This window comes from Chlamydotis macqueenii, chromosome 6, assembly GCF_036417535.1.
Source record: "Chlamydotis macqueenii isolate bChlMac1 chromosome 6, bChlMac1.mat, whole genome shotgun sequence".
Taxonomy (NCBI): Eukaryota; Metazoa; Chordata; class Aves; order Otidiformes; family Otididae; genus Chlamydotis; species Chlamydotis macqueenii.
The window spans coordinates 5,402,257-5,428,038 of NC_141561.1; the positions used below are offsets into that span (position 1 = coordinate 5,402,257).

Below are 25,782 nucleotides of genomic sequence, written 5' to 3' on the forward strand. Positions count from 1 at the left end.
CACTGACTGTTTCCGTCTAGTTTCTTGTGTGATTATTCACATCTCAAAAATGCCATCTTGATTCTGAGTAACTGCTGTCCCCATTAGCACTGTAAACAGGGAGGTCAAGGACCAAACTGGAACAAAGGCTGAGCTGTTGCCTCTCTTCAGACGAGATTGAGCCTGGAAACTCACAGGGAAGATCTGTAAGAGACTCTTCTTAGAATGCTAAAATGTCCAGCTATATTTTTGCCCTGGCATAAGGACTGATTAGAAATTAAAATAATGTGACGAATAGCTTAAAAACAAGTAGTTCAAGCTCACACAGAGAGAACAGGCAAGGTGACTTTATACTCAAGACAGAAAAATTGCAGCATTATTTTGAGAATGGTTTTCTGCCTTGGTCTTGTAAGTAACCTTTAAAAATTGTAATCGTCTTTACATTTCTAATTTTATACATTTTAATCCCATACATATCTAATCCCATGAATTTCAATGGACATTATGCACTGAAATAACGTTTAATCCCATTCTCTCCTCCCCAGACAAAATCTCTACCTCAAGGCTCGGTGTTTCCTTAATGGAGAATTGACCGACAATGTTTTAAGTGACAACATCAAAAACCCACCATGAATCTTCCATTCTCTAAAGCTATATTTTATTAAAGCGTAAACCTAATAATCTATAAAAAGGTAAACATTGGTTTGCTAGATTAGACAAATGCATGTTAAATTATTGGGAAAAAATAAATTGGAGGGAAGAAATTTTTTTTTTTTTTTTTAATTTCTAGCCCAGTGATGTTCATAGCCCTCCAGGTTGCTCCAGCAGCACATAGTGAGCAAAAGGAATGAGTAAGAAGTAAGCAGCACCTCCTTTCAGCCCTCCGGCTGCGTTCTATTATTTAAAAAAAACCCAGAACAAATGCTGTTTATCCACTTAGCTCCAAGCAGGCAAATTAAATACTTCTGCTGCCCATCCTCGATGGTAATATTATTTATCTCACAGGGATGCTGGTGAAGACATTGAACACTGCAGAGGACTGACTATTAGATCTTTGGAAAGGACCTGAGTGCTGTACAGCTCAGCACAGTGGTAGCAAAGCACCCCAGCATCTTTTACTCTCCACATTCCCAGGGAAACGCTTGCCATCCGTATCGACTGCCTGAGGAGAGTTAAGTGCTGGAAGTGGAGGCGGCGGCACTCCCGCCCGCAGTGAGGGGCTGCGCTGCTCTCTTGGGCGAGGAATCAATTGGGACGGGAACGCAAAGGTGTCAGCAGGACCCTGCCACTTTGCGGATGTTATACAGTTAAAGAGGGCTTGGGGACTGAGTGCAGGGATCCCCACCTTGCTCAGTAATAAACTCCGTGATCACAATTAGCATTTTGTCGTCTTTATTGCAGATTGCACTACTTTTCTCAGCTATCTTCTCTGTAGGTTCCAGATGTGCTCTGAAAAGGCGTTGCAGGGCTACCACTGCAGACAAGGATATCAATTTTTTTAACGCATGTAGCTATTTCTGGTCATTTCAGTACCTGCACAGTTGTAGATATTTTGGGCAGTTTCATATGAGAAATAAAATGTGGGTTTAGGATTTCTTTGTACCCATTTGTGGATCTCATTCACAGCTGATGTGATGGATGAAGCTGAGGAGATGTGGAACGGGGGAAGTCTTCCCGGATCGTGCCATGACCACAGAATATCTTTTATTAATTAATCAAACTCCATTTTAAGCTAATTGGGTTTATGGTGTACTCTTGTCTCCGCTCTCCGTCCTGGGAGGCTGTCCAAGAAGATGGTGTCTCAAGGAGCTGTCAACTTCTTAACCTTTGCTATTCCTAGAGAAAATATATAGTAACTTACTCCTTGGCAATGTCATCCTTAAACCTGAGTACTTCTTGTGTCTACTCCCTTTTCTCCCTATTCCATCCAGCCTTAACTCGATTTTTAAAGATATATGAGATAAACCTGATTTTTTAATTTCAGAGTAATTAGTAATATATTAAACCCACTTCTTTTTTTAAAAGGAAACCTCGGGTGAGAAGTGTAATATCAACATAAAGTCTAATTTTTATGTCAGTGTTATTTTGGAGTGATTCAGTGTATGTGTCTGCAATGTGACTAGAAGGTTGATAAAGTAATTACCGTTTTTATGAATCTTGGAGTTATTGTTCCCTTGTTACAAGCCCTTGTAACTTGTCAGCTTCAGGGGGAACATTCATCACAATTTTTTTTATGGTGACGTGATATGAAAATGGCTTATGCAAGAAAATTCAGCTTGCACGTTCTAATAACTGCTTTCAATTTGTTCTTCCCATCAGCACCATCAATATGCAAATATGATACAAAATTATGATGTCACAGTGTAACCTGTTCACTACGTTCTACTTTGTGTATGATATTTGCTATTCTTCTGGAAAAATACAAAGTACATGGGGAAAAAAGAAAAACAAAAACCAAAAAACAAACTATGACCATAATCACTGTTCATGTTCATGTGTAAAAAAACAGAAAAATACAAAAAGAAGAAAACAATGTCTCCAACTGCTAATCTGAGATGTCCATCTGTAATCTCTATGGATCGACAGACGGTGGTGTAAAAGTAATTTGTTGGGAGTATCAATACGCATGAAGAAAAAGTGATGTCAAAAACAATACTGGAAAATCAGTCTTTAACCAGGGATTCCAGCAACCTGCTGCTTTTTAAATTTTCAGAACCTGGATGTCCCGTCCTGATGATGTGTAACTTTGACGAGTTACTTAAAAATGTTTTGCTTGGGCTAAGAAAAACGCAAGACAGGCAGTGCATTAGGTAATATGACAGGAACATTGCATGAACTTAGAATCAATTTTATTTTAAAACCGTTTATTAATAACATTTCCAGTTCTGTTTGTTTTGTTCTTTAATTGCTCCTCTGGCAGGTGAGCCTGAACATATCTATCATTTTCTTCCAAGCTTCATCTGATGGCAGTGATTATAACTTTATAAACTCCATCACTGGATCCTCCCCACAAGACCCAGACACTAATGTGAGATTTATGAAGTGTTTAAGTACTCAGTCTAGAACTGAGATCCAACAGCCACCCTTCATCTGCTGATTTTCTGGCTGCAGGTTACCCAGGCATCTACAGATCTGCAGAAGCTTCTCTCTCGTCTTGAAGAGAAGGCTCAAAGTGGATACAAGCCTCCTCCTGCTTTTATAAAACATGCGGGTACTGGGCTCACACCATTACAGAACATACGGGTACTGGGATCGTGCCAGCGAAGTTGTTTATTTGCCCTTTCTCCTTCCAGGAAGGCCCCGAGGGCTACTCCTGGCCGGGGTGAGGGAGCAGGGTGAGAGGGCACTGCATGTTCTCAGCAAAACACTGCAAAAAGTAGTGATTTCCTCTAACGGTCTCATAATCTAGAAACGCATACCATTGCAATACAGCAACTAGTTCAATTTTTTTCTTTTTTTTATTTATTTTATGTGTATTTATGCTCTATCATACAGTTTTTAAAAGACCACAGATAAAGTTACATAGCATCCTGCAGGATTTCACATTTTTTAAAGATGGTAAAAGTTCAGGTCAGGTGTGATTAAAGAGAAGGAGAGCTCAGGTCAGCTGTGATTAATCCCTCTCCTCATTGGACTTGGTGGAAAACACCTGGACCCTGTAAGGACTGGAAAGGCAAGGGTGGGAGGGGAAAAGCAGCAGTTTTTATGGTGCTCTAAGAGAAAACAGCTTCTGGGAGTAATGTGAGAAGAATGAATTATCAGAAATACAGAGTTGTTCAGAGTGAACAGGGTGAGTAGCAGAAGTTTAATGCCTTTTAGGTAAAGTAGGCAGTTTGGGGGTGAAAGGAGAGAGCCATCTTAACTAAGGGTGGCTTGGGGTCTGGCGAAAGAGTGGGGATTTTTATGCTTAGTGAGGGGGAGGCTGGTAGGGGTCTGGGAACTGGCATGGGAAAGGATGCTTCTTCACAGAAGCCTTGGGGCAGTGATTACTCTGAAAAAATAGCAAATTTTGTGACTACGTGAAAGGTAAAGCAAGGGCTATTGTCCCTGGGGTAGGACTCCAGTGTTCATGCCCTAGGACCAAAAACCAAGGGGGCTGCGGTGATCTCTGGTGTGAGAGCTGTTCTGGTGAGAATTTAATGTTCTGATTCTACCCACATTATTATTCCTGAAAACAGGTCTTGGGTTGAACCGGGGGAAGAGAAAAGATTATTTTCCCTGTTCAAGAGAAGTAACTTCTTGTTCAGGTCTGTTGATAGGAGAAATTTGCTATTTGCTCGCTCAGGGTCGAGGAGGAGAGAAAGTGGATGTGTGGGGTGAGATGGGCTGGGGATACAAGGGGATGGCTTATTTTTATGGAAGACCTGTTCACGTGTCACCAGGGAAACTTGGACTAGAGCTGGTGTTGACCCTGGCTTATCTCAGTGGCTTACAAAGCCTTACAGAGCTGATTAGGTTTGCAACCTCAGAAATGCTTCTTGATAGTTTCCTTGAAGTCGGCTGTTAAAGCACGGTGGATTTTGTATGACATGGAGCTGGCTCTGAAGTTTCCCTGTGTATTGATAAGGCTCCTTATGAAAAAAAAAAATACTGTCTTTCTGTCGTTTGGAACAAACTGTATCAAACATAAATAACATAGATTGAAAAATATCTGTGTATGTTACTCTGCTGTGTCAGAGCGCTTTTGCCAAGCCAGACTGTATGCCTGGTAAAGCAGAGGAGAATCATTTAGGTACTTGGATATAAATGGGTAGAAAAATGGGGTTGACTCTCTACTTGGAAGTGATTTGTCTGTCTGGGTTGTACCAGTTCTCCGGTTTCTGAGGCTTGATGCAGCCTGGTTGAAAAGCAAAGGTGGAGTATTTCTTAGCTTCAGGCACCGTATGCTGTATCCATACACCCAGATGATAACTATACAAATTTCCAGCGAAGATCTTGCTTGCATTTCCTTTTATTTTGGAGAAGAGGGAAAGGTAGAAGACAAAGATGATGCTGAAAGAGCATTGTTGAGTCAATCTGGAACATACATGGGGCACCATCCTGAATTTGGTGCGATAAGGGAGAATTATGTTGACTCCCGTGGCTGAATATTTTGGTTGATAGGGAAACTGCTTTAATTTCCCCGTACTTCTGTACATATCCCTGCATACTGAGTCTAGCTGTTGTGTAATATTTTTTTCTTCAAGGTCAAACTTAAATTTGCCTCAGCTACTTAGTCCATGCTATTAAAATAAATGTTTCTGGCAGTGTCAGCAAAACGTATCAGTCTAATCAGCGTCACACAGTGGATTCCTTCTTAATAAGAATTGAGAAGCGCTGTGTGGTGTTTGAGGCTGACAGGCAGCCGCAGTGCTACTGTGCAACTTAAAATCCCAGGGTTACGTCTCGGGCTGTTGTAGTGTTCCCTGGAGTCCCAGAACAATCTAAATTGCTCTTCTCTTCTTCTACCTGCGCTATTCAGCACTGGGCTTTGTGGGGCAGGGCTAAGAAAAAATGTGTTTGCCCAAGGGAGAAGGTGAGTTTTGTATCAAGCTCTTTTTTTTAAGAAGTTCAACTGCTTTATATTTTTTTTATGTGTGTGTATGTATATATATGTATTTATATATACACGCATACACACACTTTTAAACAGATGTAATGGGGGAATTCCCTCACCAAAATACCTGAAAAGTTCAAAGATGTTTCAATTTTGTGCACTGTGGATAAAGAAACATCCTTCAAATGTAGTCATATTTTTATTTATTTGAAAAATGGAAGTTTATCAAACTGAATTTATTTAAATTTTAGGGAAAAACCCCAAACTTCTGCACATACTTTAATTTGAAGTAACCTGATTTTTAGGCCAGTTCTGAACTTACTTATCTGTTGTAATTAGTGTGAGTTATGTACCCAAGAAAACCAAGGTGGAACTTTAAAAGTGAGAAAGGATCACTACAATTTGTACAAAATAGTTGTTGTAAAGCATGTGATAACCACCTTAGGGATGTCTAGAGATCATTGGAAGTCTCCAAGAGAAGGCCTGTGTCTCTAATTAGCTGTTAATTAAAATCCTGATTATCTGGCCTGTATCAAGTGGCATTTACAAACAGGATGATAAGATGATGCAGGTTAGAAAACTTCTTTAACTGGATTTCCTACCAGCCACTGTCGCATAGCTAAACTGTTAAAACCATTTAAAAAATTATTTTCTAAAAAACAGTTACAAAAAGGCCAAGTGAAATATGTTTTTAAAAAAACCAAACTGAATGGACAAAATGATGCCAAGATTGTTGTACCAACGTAATAGTTTTTGTCTCTGCTTCTCTTGAAGTTGTTTCTTTCTTGCATGTAGCTCATGTTTGAGCCTGGTAAAAGCCTATAAGCAAGTGAGAAATATAGAATGGGTTGGAAAGGACTGTTAAAGGCTGTCCAGTCCAATCGCCCTGCAAGGAGCAGGGACATCTCCAGCCAGATCAGGTTGCTCAGAGCCCCGTCCAACCTGGCCTTGAATGTTTCCAGGGATGGGGCTTCCACCACCTCTCTGGGCAACCTGGGCCACTGTTCCACCACCCTCAGTGTAAAAAAAAAAAAAAAAAATTCTTCCTTATATCTGGTCTAAATCTCAAGATTTTGAATGCAGAACACCGAGTCTTCAGCTGCAGTTAATGTAACAAGAGCCTGGCAATGGGGAATAATCTGTACCTCCCTATATATTGGAATTTATGATAATTCTGTGTTTTAAAATCGTTTCCCACCTCAAAACCTTTGTCCCTTGGTTGTGGAGCTAATGTGAAAGCTGCTTTAATGCAGCTTGTGTAATTCATTGAGCTTTTCTCCTTTCAGCAGCTACCAGCATCTTTCATCGTCTAGTCCTTGGGGAATAGAACGTAGTGCAAGGGACTGCATTTCCATTTGCTGATTACAGCAGTCCTGATGTTACTACAGAATCCGCACGTTGTTCAGAAGTGTTACATGTTGCACATGGTTCGCCGTTATGATAAGCTGTAGGAGATGGGTCAGCAGTGTGCTGCTGTAATAAGTAGGACATAATTTGCTTACAAAATTTGTTTCCCAAGGCTTAATTGTAAAGGAAAGTGACTTTTAGTAAGGAGCAGAATAACTTCATAGAACCGTAGACTCAGTGGTGACTTACTACAAGCGATTTGTAAGCCTAGATGGCTTGTTGGTATTTTCAACTTAAGTTTTGTTATATAAAAACTGCAGTGAGTGAAAGATGAAGGAGGAAAAAAAAAGGACATAACACATGTGCTGTATTTCATAGAATCACAGAGTGGTTAGGGTTGAAAGGGACCTTTAAAGGCCATCCAGTCCAACCCCCCTGCAAGGAGCAGGGACATCTCCAACCAGATCAGGTTGCTCAGAGCCTCATCAAACCTGGCCTTAAATGCTTCCAGGGATGGAGCATCAACCACCTCTCTGAGCAACCTGTTCCAGTGTTCCACCACCTTCAGCATAAAAATTTCTTCCTTATGTCTAGAAAGTCATAGTATTTGCTGAGTTTTACTTCATTACAGTTAGCTACTGCTAGTGTTTTATATTAAATTTAATGTCTGAAAGGACTAACCAAGTATCTTTTTGCCAGAAGTCCATAAATGTCGTGTCCAAGTGAGTTGTTCTCTTCTATCTTTAACAAAATATTTTCTTTGGAAATCAGTTCTTGTTGGTTTCTGGAGAGAGATTTTACAGGCTTATTCAACTTTTCCATTAACTTTTCTGAGGGACGTTTGAGCATCCTTCTGGAAAGATGATGATGAAGTGTAGCTGGAAAACAAATTAGAGTTTTCAAGGTAATTGTGGCATTGTTTTTATTGTCGTTCAATAATTGTTCAATGAAAAATGCTCTGAGCCCTCATAGAAGCTGAGGTTGGAGCCCAGTCCTGACAGACAGTCTGTGGTTTGATGGGCTCCTTGGTGCAAATGCTGTCTTTCATCTTGGGGCAGCTTGTGTTACTGGTTCAGTGGTGACATGGTTTCAGAAGATGAGTGTGGAGTCCATACCTAACAGCCCTAATTTGGATTCTCCCCTGGAAATGGAAATTTTGGGTGAAAAGTCTTCCCTAGTTGAGTAGTTTGAGATGTCTGTCAATTGCTTTGGTATGCACGCTCTAACCATTTGTCTACTACAGAAATGGCCCTTCAGCATGATTTGAAAGGAAAATAGTAAAGCTTTTTTTGTTATTTATCTAACGGATGTTGATACCATCCTTGAGGAGAAGGCTCCATTCTGCAACTATTGTGTGGATGCAGGGACATACCAATGTATTAAATGAGAAGAACCTGCTTCAGAAGGAGCAAGACTCCAAGCCTGCATGGGTAGCATTTTTCATTAACTTTAATCCCAGGTCGGTATTTCTGCAGTGTGCATCCTTTGGAGCACCAGCATTGGAGTTGTTCAGGTGTCCCTGTGTGCTGCACAGAAACCTGCTCCCTTAGCTGGGGATTGCCATCTCCACTGCTCTGGACTCTTTTTGGAGTGCCTCTGATATTGCTAGCAGTGATGGAGACTGCATAATGCAGCATCTTCTGGCTCTGGGCATGACGTTACTGGTTCAGCATGGTTTTGTTTCTCTCTGAGTGTGAGCAGTGCTGGCAGCATGAATCAGAAGCTGATGCACTTGACTGAATGTGAGTGAATTTACCCTTCTCACATCTGTGGTTTCATAAAGCTTGTAACAATCCAAGGGGCCAGATCTCTTTATTTGTTTGAGGTTTTTTTGTTTGTTTGTTTTCTTTTTTCTTGGTGACTGATTTCTCAAATGTTCCAGTACTGTTAATCTTGTTATTCTTAATTTGGAGAGCATAAGGCATTTACTTTTCATCTATTATCCCTTTTTTAAGCTTTTTTTTTTTTTTAACCTTACTAAAATGAAATAAGAAAGTCAGTTGGCTTTTTCACCCATCTGTAATGATTAAGTGCCATTCTATTAATTAAGACAGTGGTGATGTCAGGAGCTCAGTAAGCACACAAGGTAAGGATGGATCCATTTGCTCTGTTCTAATGTACCTTTACAAATAAACCCGCTGGAAACGGGACACTACTGTTCTTGCACTGAAAGTTGGCAAGTGTTACTGTCATCTTGAGCAAAGCTCTTTGCTTATTTTATGCTGATCTTATGAAAGTTTTACAAAAATAACAACTCTGTAGTTCTTTTCTGTGTAATTTTGCTAAAGGGAAGATCCCAAGCCTTTTGAAGTTGGTGGCAAAATGCCATTGACTCATTCAGCCTTTAAATCTTCCACGTATCAACAATTCCATGCAAGTAAATAACCTTCTTCCGTGGCTTTGACTAAATCTCACTACACACATACAAGTTTTGCAGAACATTAAAACCAAGCAAAATGTAGCACCTGTACTATTTAAACACTGAAGAATTCCAATTTTCTTCAAAGCCAGATCTTCTGCAGTATCATACAATTATTTTCACCTACGTATGTGCTTTTACTTCCAGGACTTGCCTTAAATGTGTTTAAAAGATAGGAAGGAATTTCTACCAGGAGATAACATGAAAGATCAAATATTTTCCCTGTCTTCATTTTCTTTATCTCTTTAGAAAGCTTAGAGACAGCAGCAGGTAATTTAGAGTCTACATTTTTGAGGAACTTCAGCCCCTGGCTGTTCCCATTACCAAACCAAGCCTTCAGAAAAATGTGGGCACTTTATAAGGATGTCTAACAAGAGCTGGCTTCTTTTGGAGAAGAAGAAGAAGAAAAAAAAAACCCAACAAAACCCAAACAGCTGTTCATCCTTAGCTTCTACTTAAATAAAAATTGAAATAACCTACAAAAGAGAAAAGCAGAAAGGGAATAATATTCAGCAGACATGGAATACATGCGATAAGAGAAGTAACCTCTGGTAGGATTATAAAAGAGAGGAAAACATGTTTTTGCCTGACTTTGTCCTTGTGCACCCAAGTTATTAAAAAAGGGGAGGCAGGCTCAGCTTTGGCAGGTGGGAGGAATGTGTGCTAGGAGCACTGTGGGGGTTTCATCTGAATTTTAGTGTTCATAAAAGTCCTTTCCTGAGTCTTGTTTGAGAAAACATTGCAGTATCCTTTTGTGGCTCATGGCAAAGAGCTGCCATCGCAAACAGGTCATCAGTTGTTTGAAAACAAGACGTGAAGTTTGTGTGGGGCAGAAATAGTGAGCGTCTGCTGGATTGTGAAAGCAGGATTTGGAGAAGAGTGAGGTTTTTAGCTTTGAATATGTTTCCACACTGAATTTATCACATCCCACATGCCTCCTCTTCATCCTCACCTTCATCTTTTTTCTCAGTGATACTAAACAAAACACCATTGACATTTCTTAGAAGTAAAATGTTTGCTACCACTCTAGTGTTTTGCTTAAACAAGAGATGTGCCTTAGCTTCTGTAGATGGAGGACTTGTTTCCTTGCACATGGTTCCTTACATTTTCCTGTATTATAAAAAAAAAAAAATAAGTAGGCCTTTTAAAAAGGCAATAGTATCTGCCCTGTAAAGTTTAGTCAGATAAAGCCGTTAAATTCACTTGTATTCACTGTGGATATTAAACATTTACGTTTGAAGCTGGTGGGAGGAAAAGCGAGTGAGGTTGAACTGCTCTCCTTTCCGAAATGGCACTGCTCAAAATTTCCAGAAGGCTTAAGGAAGAAGTTAATATTTCAATTGCCTTGTATTTCTTCAGCTGAGATTAATAGTGCTGTCAGCGCATGAGATGATGTGAAGCTGAAATACGTGCAGGAAAATGCATGGCAAGAAATACAGAGCCTCACTGATTCACTCCAAAGGGCCAAATCCTGCTCCTCTGAGTACGTCACCGGCTGTGCGTCGTGGAAATTTAAGGCAGCTGCTCACGGTGATGTTGTTCTGCAGTTGGGCTTGACAATCGTTGCAGGTCCCTTCTGACCAAACTACTCCAGCCTGTGTCACCTGCCCTCAGCTGTAATATAAACGTGTGCATATAAATAAATAGAAGGACTTTCTCAGTAATTCCTAGTGGAAAATCCATAACTTCTGTGGAAGGAAAATGGAATTATAACTGAATCCCTGGAACTGAGTCGTCTTGGCAGTGAGGAAAGGGGGGAACTGCTGGCTGGAGCTGAGTAGCAGCCACCTTCAACTGGGGGTTTCAGGCAGGTTTGAAGCTGTCTGCTGGTTTTCACTTGTAACCCTACAGCTGGTTTTGAAATCTTGTGCCTCCATTTCTTATAATGAATGGTTCCCTCTTCTAATTACTGATCTGCTAGTAAGTGTATGCATGGTTGTTACTTTATAAACCTGAAGGACATCACAACTAAATGTGTAGACTTGTTGCTCTTAGATTTGGAGGTTTTTTCCCATCTGAGTACAAATTCTTCATGCTGACTCTTCAGTGTACACTGGGAATAAAAAAAAAATCCTATTGTAAGGGAAGAAATATTAATAACAGAGAAAGAAAACATCAAAATTTGCTATTTGGTGTTTGCTCCTCTGAGCATTTTTAAGGCTGTCAGCTGGTGGGGGGTGTTCAGCCCAAACAGATGTCCCTCTCCTCAGCTGGGGACCGAAAGCAAGGGGACGAACTGGATTTTTTCATTACTCATATTTCTCGTGAGAGAGAAAGTGATGTGAAACTTCATTTCTACATTACCAGTGAGAAAACAGCTGTTTCTGTGAGCTTCGGCTGCAGATTTGCAGTCATCCTTCTACTTAGCTCCGCATCTAAGCCCTGCCGCCGGCCAATGCCGGCTGTTGGTACGGCACGCGGCACACGCAGAAGGGCACAGTGGAAGGTGGGGAGAACCAGCCTTTGTGGGTGCCTTATAGCCTCAATACAGGGTATTTAGATTTTTTTTTTTTTTGTGTAGATAATGGATTTCATAAATTGAGCTTACACTTGAGATAATGCTCATCTCGAAGTCTCTAGCAAATATGTGAAAGAGGGTTGGGTTTTTAATAATATGTGTTTGGAGTGCTTATTCAGAGGATAAGCAGGTGTAAGGTGTGATACAAACATTTCCTATACTTGCTCTTTGAAATGGGAGTTGTCAAAGATCTCATGGAACAAAGGAGGAAAAGACAGGCTACTTAGAAATAATAAAATACAGCTATGTTTGTATTTTATTTGTCATTTTAGGTGATGAAGGGGTGAATCTGTGCAATAATGCACATCATTGTGGAGAAGTCCTAGTTATAGTCTCCTGTTTTTCTGCTATAGGAGAGATGGATGTGAGCTTAGTCTCCTGGTTTCATTTACCCTGGTGAATTCCAGTGGTGATTCATTCTCACTAATGAGATCAAAGCACCGAGTTCCCCTTGCACTAACAAACCACCTCAAAGACATTAATTGCTTCTCCAAAATATATGTGTGTTGGCAAACCCACAGAACTTCGTTTTGTTTTTACAGGTGCTTAACCAACCTTTGAGTTGGAAATTAAAATAATACATATTTTATTGCACTTCATGCCAAAGAATCAATGAGAGATGATTCTTCAGCGTAGCTGGCGTGAAAGCAAACCCTGGCAGGGAGGGGCTCGCAGCGGATGTAGCTGAAGGTCTGTCCCAGTCTGGGTATGGGAGCTGGTGTAGGACATGCTGATGGAGATGAGGGTGATGAACTTCTATTTTCTAGCTTGAGAAATTGATAGGGTGGTAGAACTGGCAGGGTAGTAGTGTAATGCCTCTCTAAATGGGCTTAAGTAGGATTGGCACCGAGAAGGCGTTGGCAAATTATGGCGTGTTCACTTCTACCTTTGTGAAATGTGTTCCAGTTCATCTAAATTGGTTCTTACTGTTACCGTGAGTCAGAAAGGTTGACCTACAGGGCAATTATTTTCTTTAACTGAAACATTTCAGATTGTGGATGACATTGTGCTTAAAATATTTTTTTTTTAAAAGTAAAAAAGGTACACTGGTCCAGTTGTTTCCTAATGTAAGTTAAATTCCAGCAGATGTGTATTGCAGGTGTAGATGATCAACACTTTATGACAATCCTGTTTCTAATTTTCTTCTAATTTCCTTGATTACTTATGAGTTAATTGTGTATGTAGTGATAGAAAGACTTCAGAATGCTGCTTCATCAGTTAATTAAGAATAAATCAACACATTTTAGAAGGTGGTAAAATAGTTTTTAGCTTTTATTTATATTTTGTTGAGCGGTAACTTCTTTTTTAAATTTCTTTTTCTTCTGAACTCAGTGCTCTGCATGCTCTTCAAACCTGATGTGTATTTGGCGATTGACTACTGAATTGGAAGTTAGCATGCTAACGGTTGTTTAATCAGTTAATTAAGAGATACTTTTGTGTTTCCAAATCTCTCAAACACCTTTGCACTGGTTGTATAAAGAATGCGGGGACAGAGTGATGCTTTGGGTTTAGTTCACTAAGGAGTTTACATCAGTATAAATATAATTGCACCTCTTTTTGCCAATTGATTTTATTATACTGCTTAATGGTTTGTTGAATAGTTTATAGGATAATGAATGTCATTTCTTGTATTATACTATAAATAACTTGGCAAATTTTTAATTAGGGTAATCAGGGTAGCTTTCTCTGCTGCTGTAATCAAGCTTTGCTTTTTGCATCCAAGAACTAATATACATCTACATAGCCATTATGCTTTTTCTAGAGAGTACAAGTTTTTGTTTATTGTATGTTTGGGTTTTTTTTTTTTAATAGAACTTCCCTTTTTGAATCTTGGCTCTGCTTCTATTGAAATGATAATTAGCTCCATTGGATGAGTTTTAATTACTTTAATATTCTGATTAGAAGAATGCAGAGGACAGAAGTTTTGCTCCATGAAAGATTTTGAAGTTTTGGCTTTCTGTAGCATTTGAAAGAAATCAGCATTTCTTAGTTTGGTGTATAAAGAAATTTTTTAAAACACAGTAAAGTTAAATGCTTGCTTTGGTTTCAGTTGTTATCTTAAAGCTTATGAAGAGTTTTAAAAAAATTAAAATACAGAAAAAGAAAAGCAATTCAAGTAAAAGTTTGAACCACAAGTACACATGGACCCACCTCCTGTTTGGGAGAACCTGATGTGCCAGCCCATGTCTCCAGCACAGCTCAGAGCTGCCCGAGGGTCCCCAGCTCATACAGGCTGGCAGGACAGCGTGCCATAGCCGCAGACCCGCCTGATGCTGTCATCCCAACTTTGGCAAGCCTTTCCATGGCCAAAGCGTTTCCTGTAGGTTGTGAAGGAATAGCTTCTATTTGCTTCTCTGGCCACTTGTGCTTTATTTATTTATTTATTATCTCTATAATGTTTACTCTTTCTGTGGCTTGTAAATGTATAACTGGTCCTTACAAAAAAGGCTTGGCACTAGGGTGGAGCTGTGGATCTTACACTGAGAAAAGAATCACCCCAGTAGGAGTTTTGGCCAAGTAAATACTACAGATTTATCCAAGCACTCAATTTTTGTGTGGAATCATACATCGCCGTTTCAGTGGGATTCCTCTTTACGGCCAGGGTTTCACCCGTGCCTCTCTGCAGGCAGCTGGATGAGGGCTGGAAGCTGATGGGGAGCACTGTGCAGCTTCAGTCAAGGGTTTCCGTGAGTATCTCCATTTCAGTTACTTTATTTGACTTTCATAGTTTGGAGATCAACCTGATGAGAGCAAAAGTGCTCAGGGCTTCTTCAGCGCCTTGGAAAAAAAACTCCATTTACATCCTCAGCTACGGATTGTCAAGAGCTGAAAGCCTTAGAAAGCTATGTTGTGATTCAAGAGTGAAATATTGTCCTGCGTTTGATGACTTGTTATCTTCTGGGAGACGATCTAATGAATTGCACATGAGACAGCAGGACAGACACTTGCCGTTGTTATTAAATCCCCCCTGCGCCTCTTGTGCTGCTGTGCCTCGAGCGCGTTCTTGTTGGAGTGTCTCAGAAGTTGCTGGTTGGAAATTTTTTCAATTAAGTAGACTTAATCAGAAAAAAAAGCCTGTTTGTCAAAAAGTGAAACATCTTGTGTGTGTGTGGAAAGCATACCGCTTCTAGTGAAACTTTTAATTAAGAGGGTCCTTGGGTTCATGAAGGAATTCTTAACAGGAAAAGGATTCTAACTCTGATTTTGCTCTTTTGAGCGAGAAGCAGTTTTCTACCACCTACAACTTCATAAAACATTCATGAAGTTTCTGTCTTAGCATATTGCTGTATTGTAAACAATGTTGGATTACAGAAAGGCCAACTCCTTTTCTCCACAGAAACCAGCGACTTGGACAGACGCAAATTTTCTGTTTCCTCTATTACTTTGTAAAAGTAATACAGGACCTAATTTCTATTAAGGGCTGCCTGGTTTCTTGCTTCTACTGTAGCTGGCAATATAAATACCCGTTTCCTAGCTCAGATTTGGAAACTGTTGACGTAGCGTTCACTGCATTGCAGAAGGTTTCTTCACTTCTGCGGCCACAACGCAGCCAACACGCAGAGCTCTAGCTGCGCGCTCACTGCGGTCTTGCAATTATGTTATCAAATACAAATCTAAACATATGGTCATTTCTATAAAATACAGAGCCTCAGAAAACTGGAGAGAGCAATGATGAGTCGCAAAAAAATCCAATGGAAATGCAGAGTTAAATGTCAATGTCTGCATTGTGCCTAGTTAATATTTCACAGGAACGCCGTCAACTTGTTAGAGAGCCCAAGGGATTTATACATTTTTCTGACAGATGATCATGATTCCCATCAGTACACTTAATGCCAACATCTGTAGGGTTCCACCTAATTTGGGAAACAAATATATTCTGTCCTTGTCAAAAAAGAATATTTTTGTCTGTGCCAGGAAATGCTTATTACTTTAGGGTCATTGCAATTAAGTGGAGGACAGAGATTTTTAAAGAGGTACGGCACGGTAAGATTATATTTTCCTTTTGGCTGCTGTTTTTAAGTGCAAGTTGGCTGATGCCAGCTTCTGGTCTTCATAACACAGTGAAAAAAATGCTATTGATACCAACTGTGAGTAAACACATTAAATTAAACTGTAAACATGTTCATTAGTACGGACTAGGTTTTGGTCATGCTATCTGTGCTTTATGGAATGTTGGGAATGGATTATATATAACAGCTTTATATCCCATTCTTAACTTTCTTTAGGTTCCACTGTAATTTTTTATTTATTTATCTTATGCCTTTATTGATCATTAGGGAAAGTCTCTTAAAAAAATCTAGCTTTTTCTAACCTTCTTTACATTAAATCATGGCTGATTTAGACACTAATGCATAAGGACAGCTGTGTAAACACTCCTTTTTCCTGTATCTCTTCTAACATCTTCATAGATGGTGAAGATATTCCCACCACCCTTCGTTTCGTTCTGCTAGATAACTGAATTTCACTTGATCTCTTCTCTTGGTGATCTTCGTTCCCAAGATCACATTTCAGCAAGCTGGATTTCTAAATTATTTATGTAAGTGTACTGATGCTTAAGGAAAAGTTATACTTCTTGTTAAGCATGAATTAGTTTTGTATGTACAAATATAGTTGGATGATACCAGTGTAGCATTACTACAAGTAGAAATAGAGCTTAGTGTGCTTCTGTCCTGGGGAAAGCACACCAGAAAACTGAGAGAAGACACGTCTGGCTGGGTCGATGAAATCACTGCAGCCTAGAGGAGGTAAATCCATCGCCAAAAATTCTGAAAGATAATAACAGAATTTCTCATGAAATATTTGAAAAGTAATAGGAACTGCAGAAAGTGGGAAATGTTAACCTGCATCCGGTAAGAAAAAAGAAATGCAACTTAACTTGAGTTTATTCAAAGAGGTCGTCACTTTTGGAACGCTTATAAAATGACTTTCTCATAACCTGTGCAATTCTGAGGATTTTTCTGTTATTCATCACTTCTGAGTTATGTAAAGTAACTATCTAGGTTAAGTTCAGTGTTGCTGAATTTTAATTTATGTAGTACTTAAAGCAGTTACCTTCAGGGTCGGGGAAAAATAGGAATTTTTCATGAAGTGATCTCTTTTATGTTGGTGATGTTTGACCAAACCATGATTAGAAAAACTTAGGAGGATTTTTACTTGTCACAGGATGCTAGTTGGGATATTTTTTAAAAATATAATTTTTAAAAATAAAATGTTTGCTTTTGAATGATAAATGTACTGAAATGTCAGCCTTGAGATTGTCTTGGTCCTGTGTTCTTTTGACAAGACGAGGAAGCACAACGGTGTCTGTCAGTGAATCTGATCGGAATAAAAATGAACTTGTAAGCCAATAAAGTGAGTCTAAACCACTTTATTAGAAGCAGTATTGAGTTAAACAGGAGCGATACTGCATTTGGTTTTGAATGATGAATAGGACTTCAGTTTCAAAGGTTATTTTCTCAGTCTACTTGATGCAAACTTAGTGTAGCATTGATAAAAGGTTCCTTCTGACACACCTGATTCCTCTGCGGATTTTAGATGTGCAGAGGTTTGCTTTCGAAGCGTATAAAAGATGTTTCACACAAGCTGGTAACTCCTTGGGCTGCTCTTTGTTTTGCCTTCATCATGACAATTTTTAATATTTTTTTACTTGTCTCTCTTTTCATCTCTCTCTTGTCCCTCTTATCTCCAACATCATTTCATCTTGGTTTTGATTCCTTAACAACAGTCCCATGGTGCTGTTGGCCTTTCCCTCTTCAAATGAGAGACTTCTTTCCTCTCAGCATCTGTTCTGGGGCATCATTAAGTAATATCCCTTGGTAGAAACGAGAGGCGAGATGGCGTCCAGTGACGTGTTTGGGCCAACGCAGAAAACCATGAGGACCAAACAACGTCATCGTCATCCTTGCTGAGGTCAGGCACAGTAGGGGAGTAAAACTATGAAAAGCAGTTTTCATGCAAGTGTCCTATAAAAGCCTTAATTTTTCTGAGGTAAAAATCGGTGGAGTTTGGAACAGTTCTGTGGCAACATGGATTCGTAAGTCGTTCATATTTGTAAAGCATAAGAGGTTTTACTTTCCTTCCCTAGTGCTCACAAATACACAAGTACTTCTGCTGCAGAAGGGAAAATTCATTTGGAACGGCAGATAGATCTCCATGGGAGGTTAAACTGGTCACGCATCTGCCCAATGAGGGAAACCGTGGACCTGGCTCTACCCCCTCGCTCCTCAGACTGCTAGTGTCATGCCCCTTTTAGAGAAAATGGGTTCACAGTGTGATACTTCTGATGGAACAAAGGCAAGGGAGAGTGCTGCCCGAGGTCCGGGCTGGAGTAAAGTGCTGTTCTGATGTGGATCTCCATCAGCATGGCAGGAGGTAGGAAGGGAAAAAGTGATTTGATGGGCAAATGTAAGATGGCCAATGGCTAAGACAGTTTAAAAATAATTTCTTTTGTGAAGCGTAACATGGTTTGCATGTTTACGCCTCAGTCCACAGGGATGATGAGGTTGGTGTGGATAGACCTGAATAGAGCTTTGAGTCTTCAGCCTCTCGTGCCATGAGGTACAGCCGACCTGGCACGTCCTCAGGAGGCCTCGCGCCGCTCCCGCCAGTGCCTGCTGAAAGCAGGCTAGAGATTTTGGGAAAGTAATGACTGCCTGTGTTTGGCTTGCCATCTTCTCTGTCATGTTCTAATAATAACGCTAAAAAAGTTCTCGGTCCGTTTAGCAAAGCAATAAACAGTGTTGTGCAACTAGAGCATCTTACCCTGTTTTTATTCTGATTTTTATCTTGGCCTTCGAAATTGTGAATGTTTTGATCAACTGTTTGCCTATTACAATGTCCTCTTCTTTCTATTTCCTCAAAAGGCAGATTTCCAAAATACTTTAAAATATCCAGTCATTTTGATGATCCCTTGAGACACACATTAAAATAACTTTATACAGGTGGTGTGAGGTTAAAAAAAAGTCTTCCACTGTGTATTCAGCCGCGTTCATCACCTTAGGTCTTCTTCAATATTCATGTCTTCTACCTGCAGTATAAGAACATGTGATTTTTTTCAAAATGAAACACATGGTTTATTTTTCTTGTCAAATTGCCCTTATAAGAAAAAATACCGAAGATTTTATTTGTATCTTCCAGTGTTTGAATGCTTGTTGTTGTTTAAACTTTCTTTGTATTTATGATAGTTATCATTAGTAGGTAGCAAATAAGAGAAAAAAAAATATATTTCTTTACTGTAGAAAATTAATCTAAAAAAAAATTTGTTTAAAAATGTCTTTGAAACAGAGTGGGATTGGATGGGGAAAAATAATGTCCTGTATTCTTATCAGTCTAATAGAAAGAAAATGATGACAAATTATTAACTTATTAAATCCTAAGCCTCAGTTTAGTTAGAATTGGTTCGATCAACGTCAGTCTTATGCCATCTGAAATTTTTTGCTTATAGTTTAAAGACACTAGTTGCAAGGTAATAATTGCACTTTATTCTAAGCCCACAACGGCTTCATGAGAAATATATTCAAAGTACGTAAAACAGTCGTAGGAACAAATGTTGAAGCTGTGTGGGGGAAAGCGTGGACTTCTCTTATGGGGAGAAGATAAATTTCTCTGCCATGGGTTAGGTGGATGCGGGGTGTGGCTGAGATGGCAAGGAGGAGCGAGCTCCAGCCGTGATGGTGAAGTAAGCCTCTCGGTGAAGTCAGACAATGTATTTCATACATTGGCTGGTTTAATTGCAATCCGTACGTGATAGGGTAATAGGGTCTCCCATTCAATTAAGGAACAAGGTTTTTACCACACTTCTTAAATGGAAGTAAATATGCAGATCTTTGGTGCTGTCTTAGGAATTACTGAGCCTTAGTTACTGGTGCTTGGACACATTTTGGTGAGCCATATCTAGATTTTTCTACTCTTTTTTAAGATAAGAAAGAATAGGTGTTGCCATTCTGCTACAGGTCTACTTTCTGTGAAATGACACTTTAAATCTACTTGAGCATCATTATTGAAGAGACAAACAGTTTAGATCTTAATTGATATTAATAGGAATAAACCTCAATGACGTGAACTTGGCAAGCCAGGAGCTGCAGCTGTTCTCAGCAGTAGTGGCAGTAACAAAGATAATTAATTGTTTTTTCCCTGGGAGATATATTTAGATTGTACAATCTAAATATTCCATTCCCTGAGCCCTAATTCAGGCTTGTATTTGTTCTGCAAACACAGTAAGTGAAACTAGTGTTAGTAATTTTTGACTGTTGTGCTGCAATATGAGCGGTTGCAATTATTTTTAACAAATAAAATATTTTAAATATTTATTACACAAGCCTTCAAAGGATGACAGTTAATGCAGTATGTTATTTTATTAGCATAAATTAAGTTCTAATTTGGCTTTTAAAAAAAAAAAAAGGGGGGGGGGGAAATCTTTGTGAGAGTTAGTTTTTAGGAGCCGGTACTTCAGCTGGCCCCAGCAGTAACGTACAAAGGGTATCACATGGAATATGGCAGAGCATGTGTTCCTGGCAGAGTTTTAGACAAAAAATATTCTTGAGTGAGCACAGCTTCATTTGCTAAGAACTCACAGTCAGCATTATAATCCTCCTGGATTTTTAAAAAGTACGTCAAGGTTCCATCTTGAAGTGTTGAAGTGCACAAGGATGTGTTAATGGCACAGTAAAAGGTTAGGACCCATAATGCAAGAGGTCTCTGCCTGGGTTATTGATTGCCAGGCTTTAAATTCTTTACATTTCACTTAAGGATAATGAATCTCCGTGGGTACTTCCACTGAAGCTCAGATAAGGAATTTCCATGGGTACTTCCCCTGAAGACAGCCCCAAATGGTGATGACTATTGAAGCGCTCTGGACCTCGCATCGCGGCACCTGGGAGGAAGCGTGACACCAAAGCTGTGCCGCGGCAAACGCCTCCTGCATCACCTTCTTCGTGGGTGTTCTGGTGTGAGTGGTCTGCGTGCCTGGGGAGTATTTACTTTTGGTCCTGGTTTTCAAAGCTGAAATAAATACACCCACAAGAGTGTATGTTCATACGCTTTAAGTGTGTAGGTTTTATTAACGCTTACTTTAATAGGGGTTGTAAAACTCATGCATTTAAATGCTGTTCTATAAAGCGGTGTCGTTCTGAGCAAGGGTTTCTTTCACCAGTTATTTATTTCTACAATACCAAGTCTCTAGTGTGGGTATAATTTTGTCTACACTGATTACATCTACCCTGAAAATGCAACATGCACAGGATGCTCTGTTGCTTGCTACAGTAGTAATTTCCTATTACAGGTTTAAAATCTGTGGTATCTTAAAAACCAGAGAGCAGCCTCCGGGTGGGTGCTGCCGCGTCTGTGCTGGGCGGTGATGGAGGCGGTGGTGTGGGCTCTTACTGAGCCCTCCAGCAGCTCCACAGACACGTCTCTTCATAGAGAACATATGAGGCTTTATTCCCCCAAACTAACAGGGCACTAAACCACCAAACTAAACATTTACCTTTGTGATGTAAATATTTCCTGAACTGAGCTTCTATCAAATCTGGCATTTGTTTGCACCGCTCTGTGAGATACAGGCTTTGCAGCAGGTAAATCTCTTGTTTGTGAATGAGATGAAGCTCTTCATTCACTTACATCTTAAATGAAATCTGTATTATACATCATGCCTTACATACAGCAAAGGTAATAGGTATAATGAGAAAATGATTGCACGTGATCAGTAGAAGTAGTGATTTGAATGTTTTGCCTGCATCTTTCCTTCAGCCTAAGCCCCAGAAAAATGACTTTTTTAGTGTATTGAAATAAATTACTTGAGTACATCAGCTGAGATATTTCAAATCCCCATTTCTCTGGATCATGCCGTGTTATTTTGACCATTATATGGCTGGAATATCAGTTGCTTAGGATGCGTATTAAAAATACTGCACAATCTAGATTGGCATTCAAGTCTACATCAGCAGTGGATTTGAGAGGTAAAACTGCTTTTGCTGGTGTCCCAAAGTACCATGGACTGCTCTCAATGAATCCCCAGCTGGCGGAAACTTAGAAATATAGTCCCATAAATAAAAAAGCACTAAAAGGTGTTGTTATCACTGTGATCATAGATCAGGGCAAACCAGCTTGTCCTGGAGTGCGTGTACGTACACATATGTTTCCCAGGAATCGTAAGGATTGCGTCTGCTTCAGTGGTTTAGCCCCGTCGCTGCGGTTCTGTAGAGCAGCTGCAGAGAACAACTTGCACGGCACCAGAGGAACAGCCTTCTCCGTAATTCACTGACTCGAAATCACTCGCAAGTAAAATTCATTCTGCTGCTGAGCTCCAAAGCTGCGTATGTCTTCTAGGGAGAATTGCCTCGTTGTATGGTTCTGGATCTCTTTCTTTCCTGCTGCTAGGATATAATTAAAGTTGCTAAAAATACATGCTTCCTAATATTGGTTGTTTTTTTTTTTTTTTTTTTTTCTGTATAGGCATCTGCTATGATTCGATTCTCAAGGGAGGAGTTCGTTAAGTAGCATGCAACTTTATACTGTGTTAAGTGGTCTATACTGCATAGAGATATGAGAGCTCCTTATTTATGGCCTGATCCAAAGTCCCTTAAAGTCTTTAAATTATAAAATAAATAAATAAAAAGCAGAGGAGCCTGCTGGCTTTGTTAGCTTTGCAGAAGTATTTTTAGCCATCAGATGAGAGGAAACTTCTGAACTGTGAACTACCAGTTTCGTGCTAGCTTGTGAGAATTCTCGTTTTTATTACTAAGGAAATGAGTAGAACAAACAGGGGCATAATTACTGTGCTTTTACAATACTGACATCATACCTAATTATGGTTTAATCTACAGAACATACTGTTTGTTTAATAAGTCCCAGCAGAGAGTGTTCAAGCATATGTTTTCACATCACCTGGAGGGAGCTGGGAACGACTGTGGCAGCACTGTTAAGAAAGCCACAGTTTACAAGATTTTATGTATTTTACAGTATATGGCATGGCTCACCTTCGATATGCATGAAATCACTGAAAGGTAAGCAGTAATAAGCATTTAGAGCCAAGGTAGCTCAATGCAAAGAGTCTTTGTTCCCCTTTATGTGTGGTAAAAGCAAGGCGTAATTTCTTAGCACTATCTCGGCAGCTAGCAAAGCTGCTAATAAAATCCTCAGCACCCCTCCTGCTGGAGTGAGATCTGATTGTTGCTAACGAAGGTTAAACATCGATCATCCTTTTGACCTGCTGAAATAGTGATATCTGCAAGTTGTATCCTCAGCTTACTGCCTGAGAATGTCTTGTCTTGGCTTTTATTTAAAGCCGGCCAATGTTTCCTGAATATGAAGCTCTTGATTTCCTCTCCTGCCTCCTCAGTCATTGCTTGCATTTTTATTATTGTTCCCCACATGTGGAAAGTCTCAAAAGTAATTTAAAGATTTTTGGAGAGGAGAGTGGGGGCAAAGAGGAGCTTGAGTTTTTATTTGTGATGGTTCTCCTCCAGCTGTTTTTTTCGTAAGGTGGGACCTTCCTCTGTGAAAGCTGTGGTATGTGGTATTTATTCAGGTGCCCATTAACTCCTAACTCAGCATGTCAGGTTTATGAGCCTGGTTTGTATAACTGCAGTGGAAATTTTAAAGTTAGGATTGCCTTGGCCACCCTTCAGTCCTCAGATACCAGGACAGTTTGTGGAATTATTTCATCCTTGGTTTCCGTACAACTGAAAGTTTCAGCACGTGTGGAATCCTGCGTACCATCAATTCTGTTCTTGATGCTGTCTTTAGTTTTCTAATTGACTGTTTCCATCCTCTTGGCTGTCTTGTGTGATCTGAAAAAGCAACAGCTGATATCTCTTCCCATACGAACACTGCCTTTGAATTAAATGTTTCCTCCATGTGGTGCTCCTTTCGTTTGTCAAGTGTTCATATATGTTGGCAATAAGCTGTTAAAAATTATTTCTATGAAGTTGCTTGCTAACATTGTATCAAAAATTCTTTATTTTCCCTAATATCTATTTTCGTATCAGTCTTCAGTATTTTTTAAAAATACAAATTAACATTTATGAAGGATAATAGTTCTTTGGTTTTCCTTTGAATAACTCAATACTTAACTTATATTATTGATTTTTTTAAAAAAGATGTTAATGCTTCAAAACATTAAATAGATATATTTTTTTAGATTATATATATAACATTATATATATAAAACATATATGTTTATATATATAATATATATAACATATATATATAACATTAAATAATTCAGAGTCATAGTACTTGGTTTGCCTTGTGATGAACTGACAGTGATCCTAGAGCGCAAGCTCAGACAAGAGCTCCTTCCTGCAAGAAAGCTCTCATCAGAGATGAGCAATTCCTAGCTTGCTTTAAAAATAAAAGTTTGTTTTTATTATCAGTCCATACCTTGAGGCCTGTGATGGTCTTCTCATCCTTTGATCAACTTGACTCTTCTCCCTAGTGTCAAAGCTTTGACACTTTCCTTCTTGTTTCCAAGGAGCAAATGGGCATAGGTACTCGTTACTCCTGCGTGCCGTTACTCAAGGCTCACATAACTCACCCAGTGCTACTCCTGCTGTCCTGTGCAGGATAGTAAATCCAAGCAGGGGTAGTTTCAAAACTTTCTTGTAGATGGCTGGATGACACTGTCCTGTTCAGATGATGCAGTATGCATGGACATTGGCTGTATTTTTACAAAGCAGAAAGGGACTTCAAATATGAAGCCCATCAATTTGTTTTTATATGATCCTTCTTTGTAGCATTGCTGTTTTAGACAGAATACAAGCTGCCCTTGTAAATACCATTTAAACTTTTCCAGCAGTAACTTTTTTTAAAAAATATTACATCTTCCTACCTCTAACTAATGTTTGCCTACTCAGATATTCACATTCAAGGCATACTGATAGCAGCAGCTAAAATCACAATACATGGTTCTCTAGTGGTGTGAAAATTATTATTCAGCGAATACATTTCTAAATTACACCTTAAATTATCAGTCTTGGATCATGCTATCAGGAAAGTCAGACCTGAACTGCAGAAGATAACAATTTTAACTATTTTCCCAACTGTTAAATTGCAATTAAGCCTATATTAGGTGACCCTTTGGTATGTCGTTGACTTAATTCTTACAATTTAACTTAGAGCTGTTGATTGGAGTTAATTAAAATAATGGATATGACTTTAGTAGGGTCCAGCATAAATATGGAACCATTTGTAGGATTGGTGTAAATTTTAAAATTATTTATATGAATGTTACTGCCACACTTTTAATATTTATTCTCAGCATTTTTGGTATGAAAGTTATGCAGCATCAAATTTGAATGGAATACTTTAACCCTGGTAATAAAACTCTCCTTTTAGCTATTTATTTGGGCTGTATTTAGACAGGAATTTTAGCTTGGTTTTCTCCTAGTTCTTTAATTGAGTTCAGTATAAGGGTATCTTGTAACCTTTAACCCCATGTCCCTGTAGATTAATTATTCCAATATAAAATGAACATGTATGAAACATATGTAGTTTCTTACAGTGGCAGATTTGTCTGTTCATTTAATATAAATCTCTTCTTGCACAAACCAAAACCTTTGTATCTAAGACTTCTCTGGTCATTAAAATTGAATTACGTAATAGGCTTCCATCTGCTAGCGAAACCTGTTCATCATTATTTCATGTCATTTTAAGTGGGGTCATTCTGAGCTATGTTTAGTGACAGCAGGCTTGCCGCTCCTGACTACGAGAGTATAACAGGACAGAGCTTCCTTCCTAGCTGCAAAAATATCCTCATAGAATCACAGAATGGTTTGAGTTGGAAGGGTCCTTTTAAAGGCCATCCAGTCCAACCCCCCTGCAAGGAGCAGGGACATCTCCAACCAGATCAGGTTGCTCAGAGCCCCGTCCAACCTGGCCTGGAATGTTTCCAGGGATGGGGCATCCACCGCCTCTCTGGGCAACCTGGGCCAGTGCTCTACAACCCTCAGTGTAAAAAAAAATTTTCCTAATATCTAATCTAAG

General features: G+C 39.3%; 1 protein-coding gene across 1 annotated transcript in view; it reads left to right on the forward strand.

Annotated features, from left to right (window-relative positions):
- Positions 1-25,782, forward strand: part of LRP1B (LDL receptor related protein 1B) — a 579,931-nt gene that overhangs the window by 13,040 nt on the left and 541,109 nt on the right. Inside the window, exon 3 of the mRNA XM_086750558.1 lies at positions 3,091-3,190. Coding sequence (XP_086606684.1) covers positions 3,091-3,190 — 100 coding nt within the window. The remainder of the gene's footprint in view (positions 1-3,090; positions 3,191-25,782) is intronic.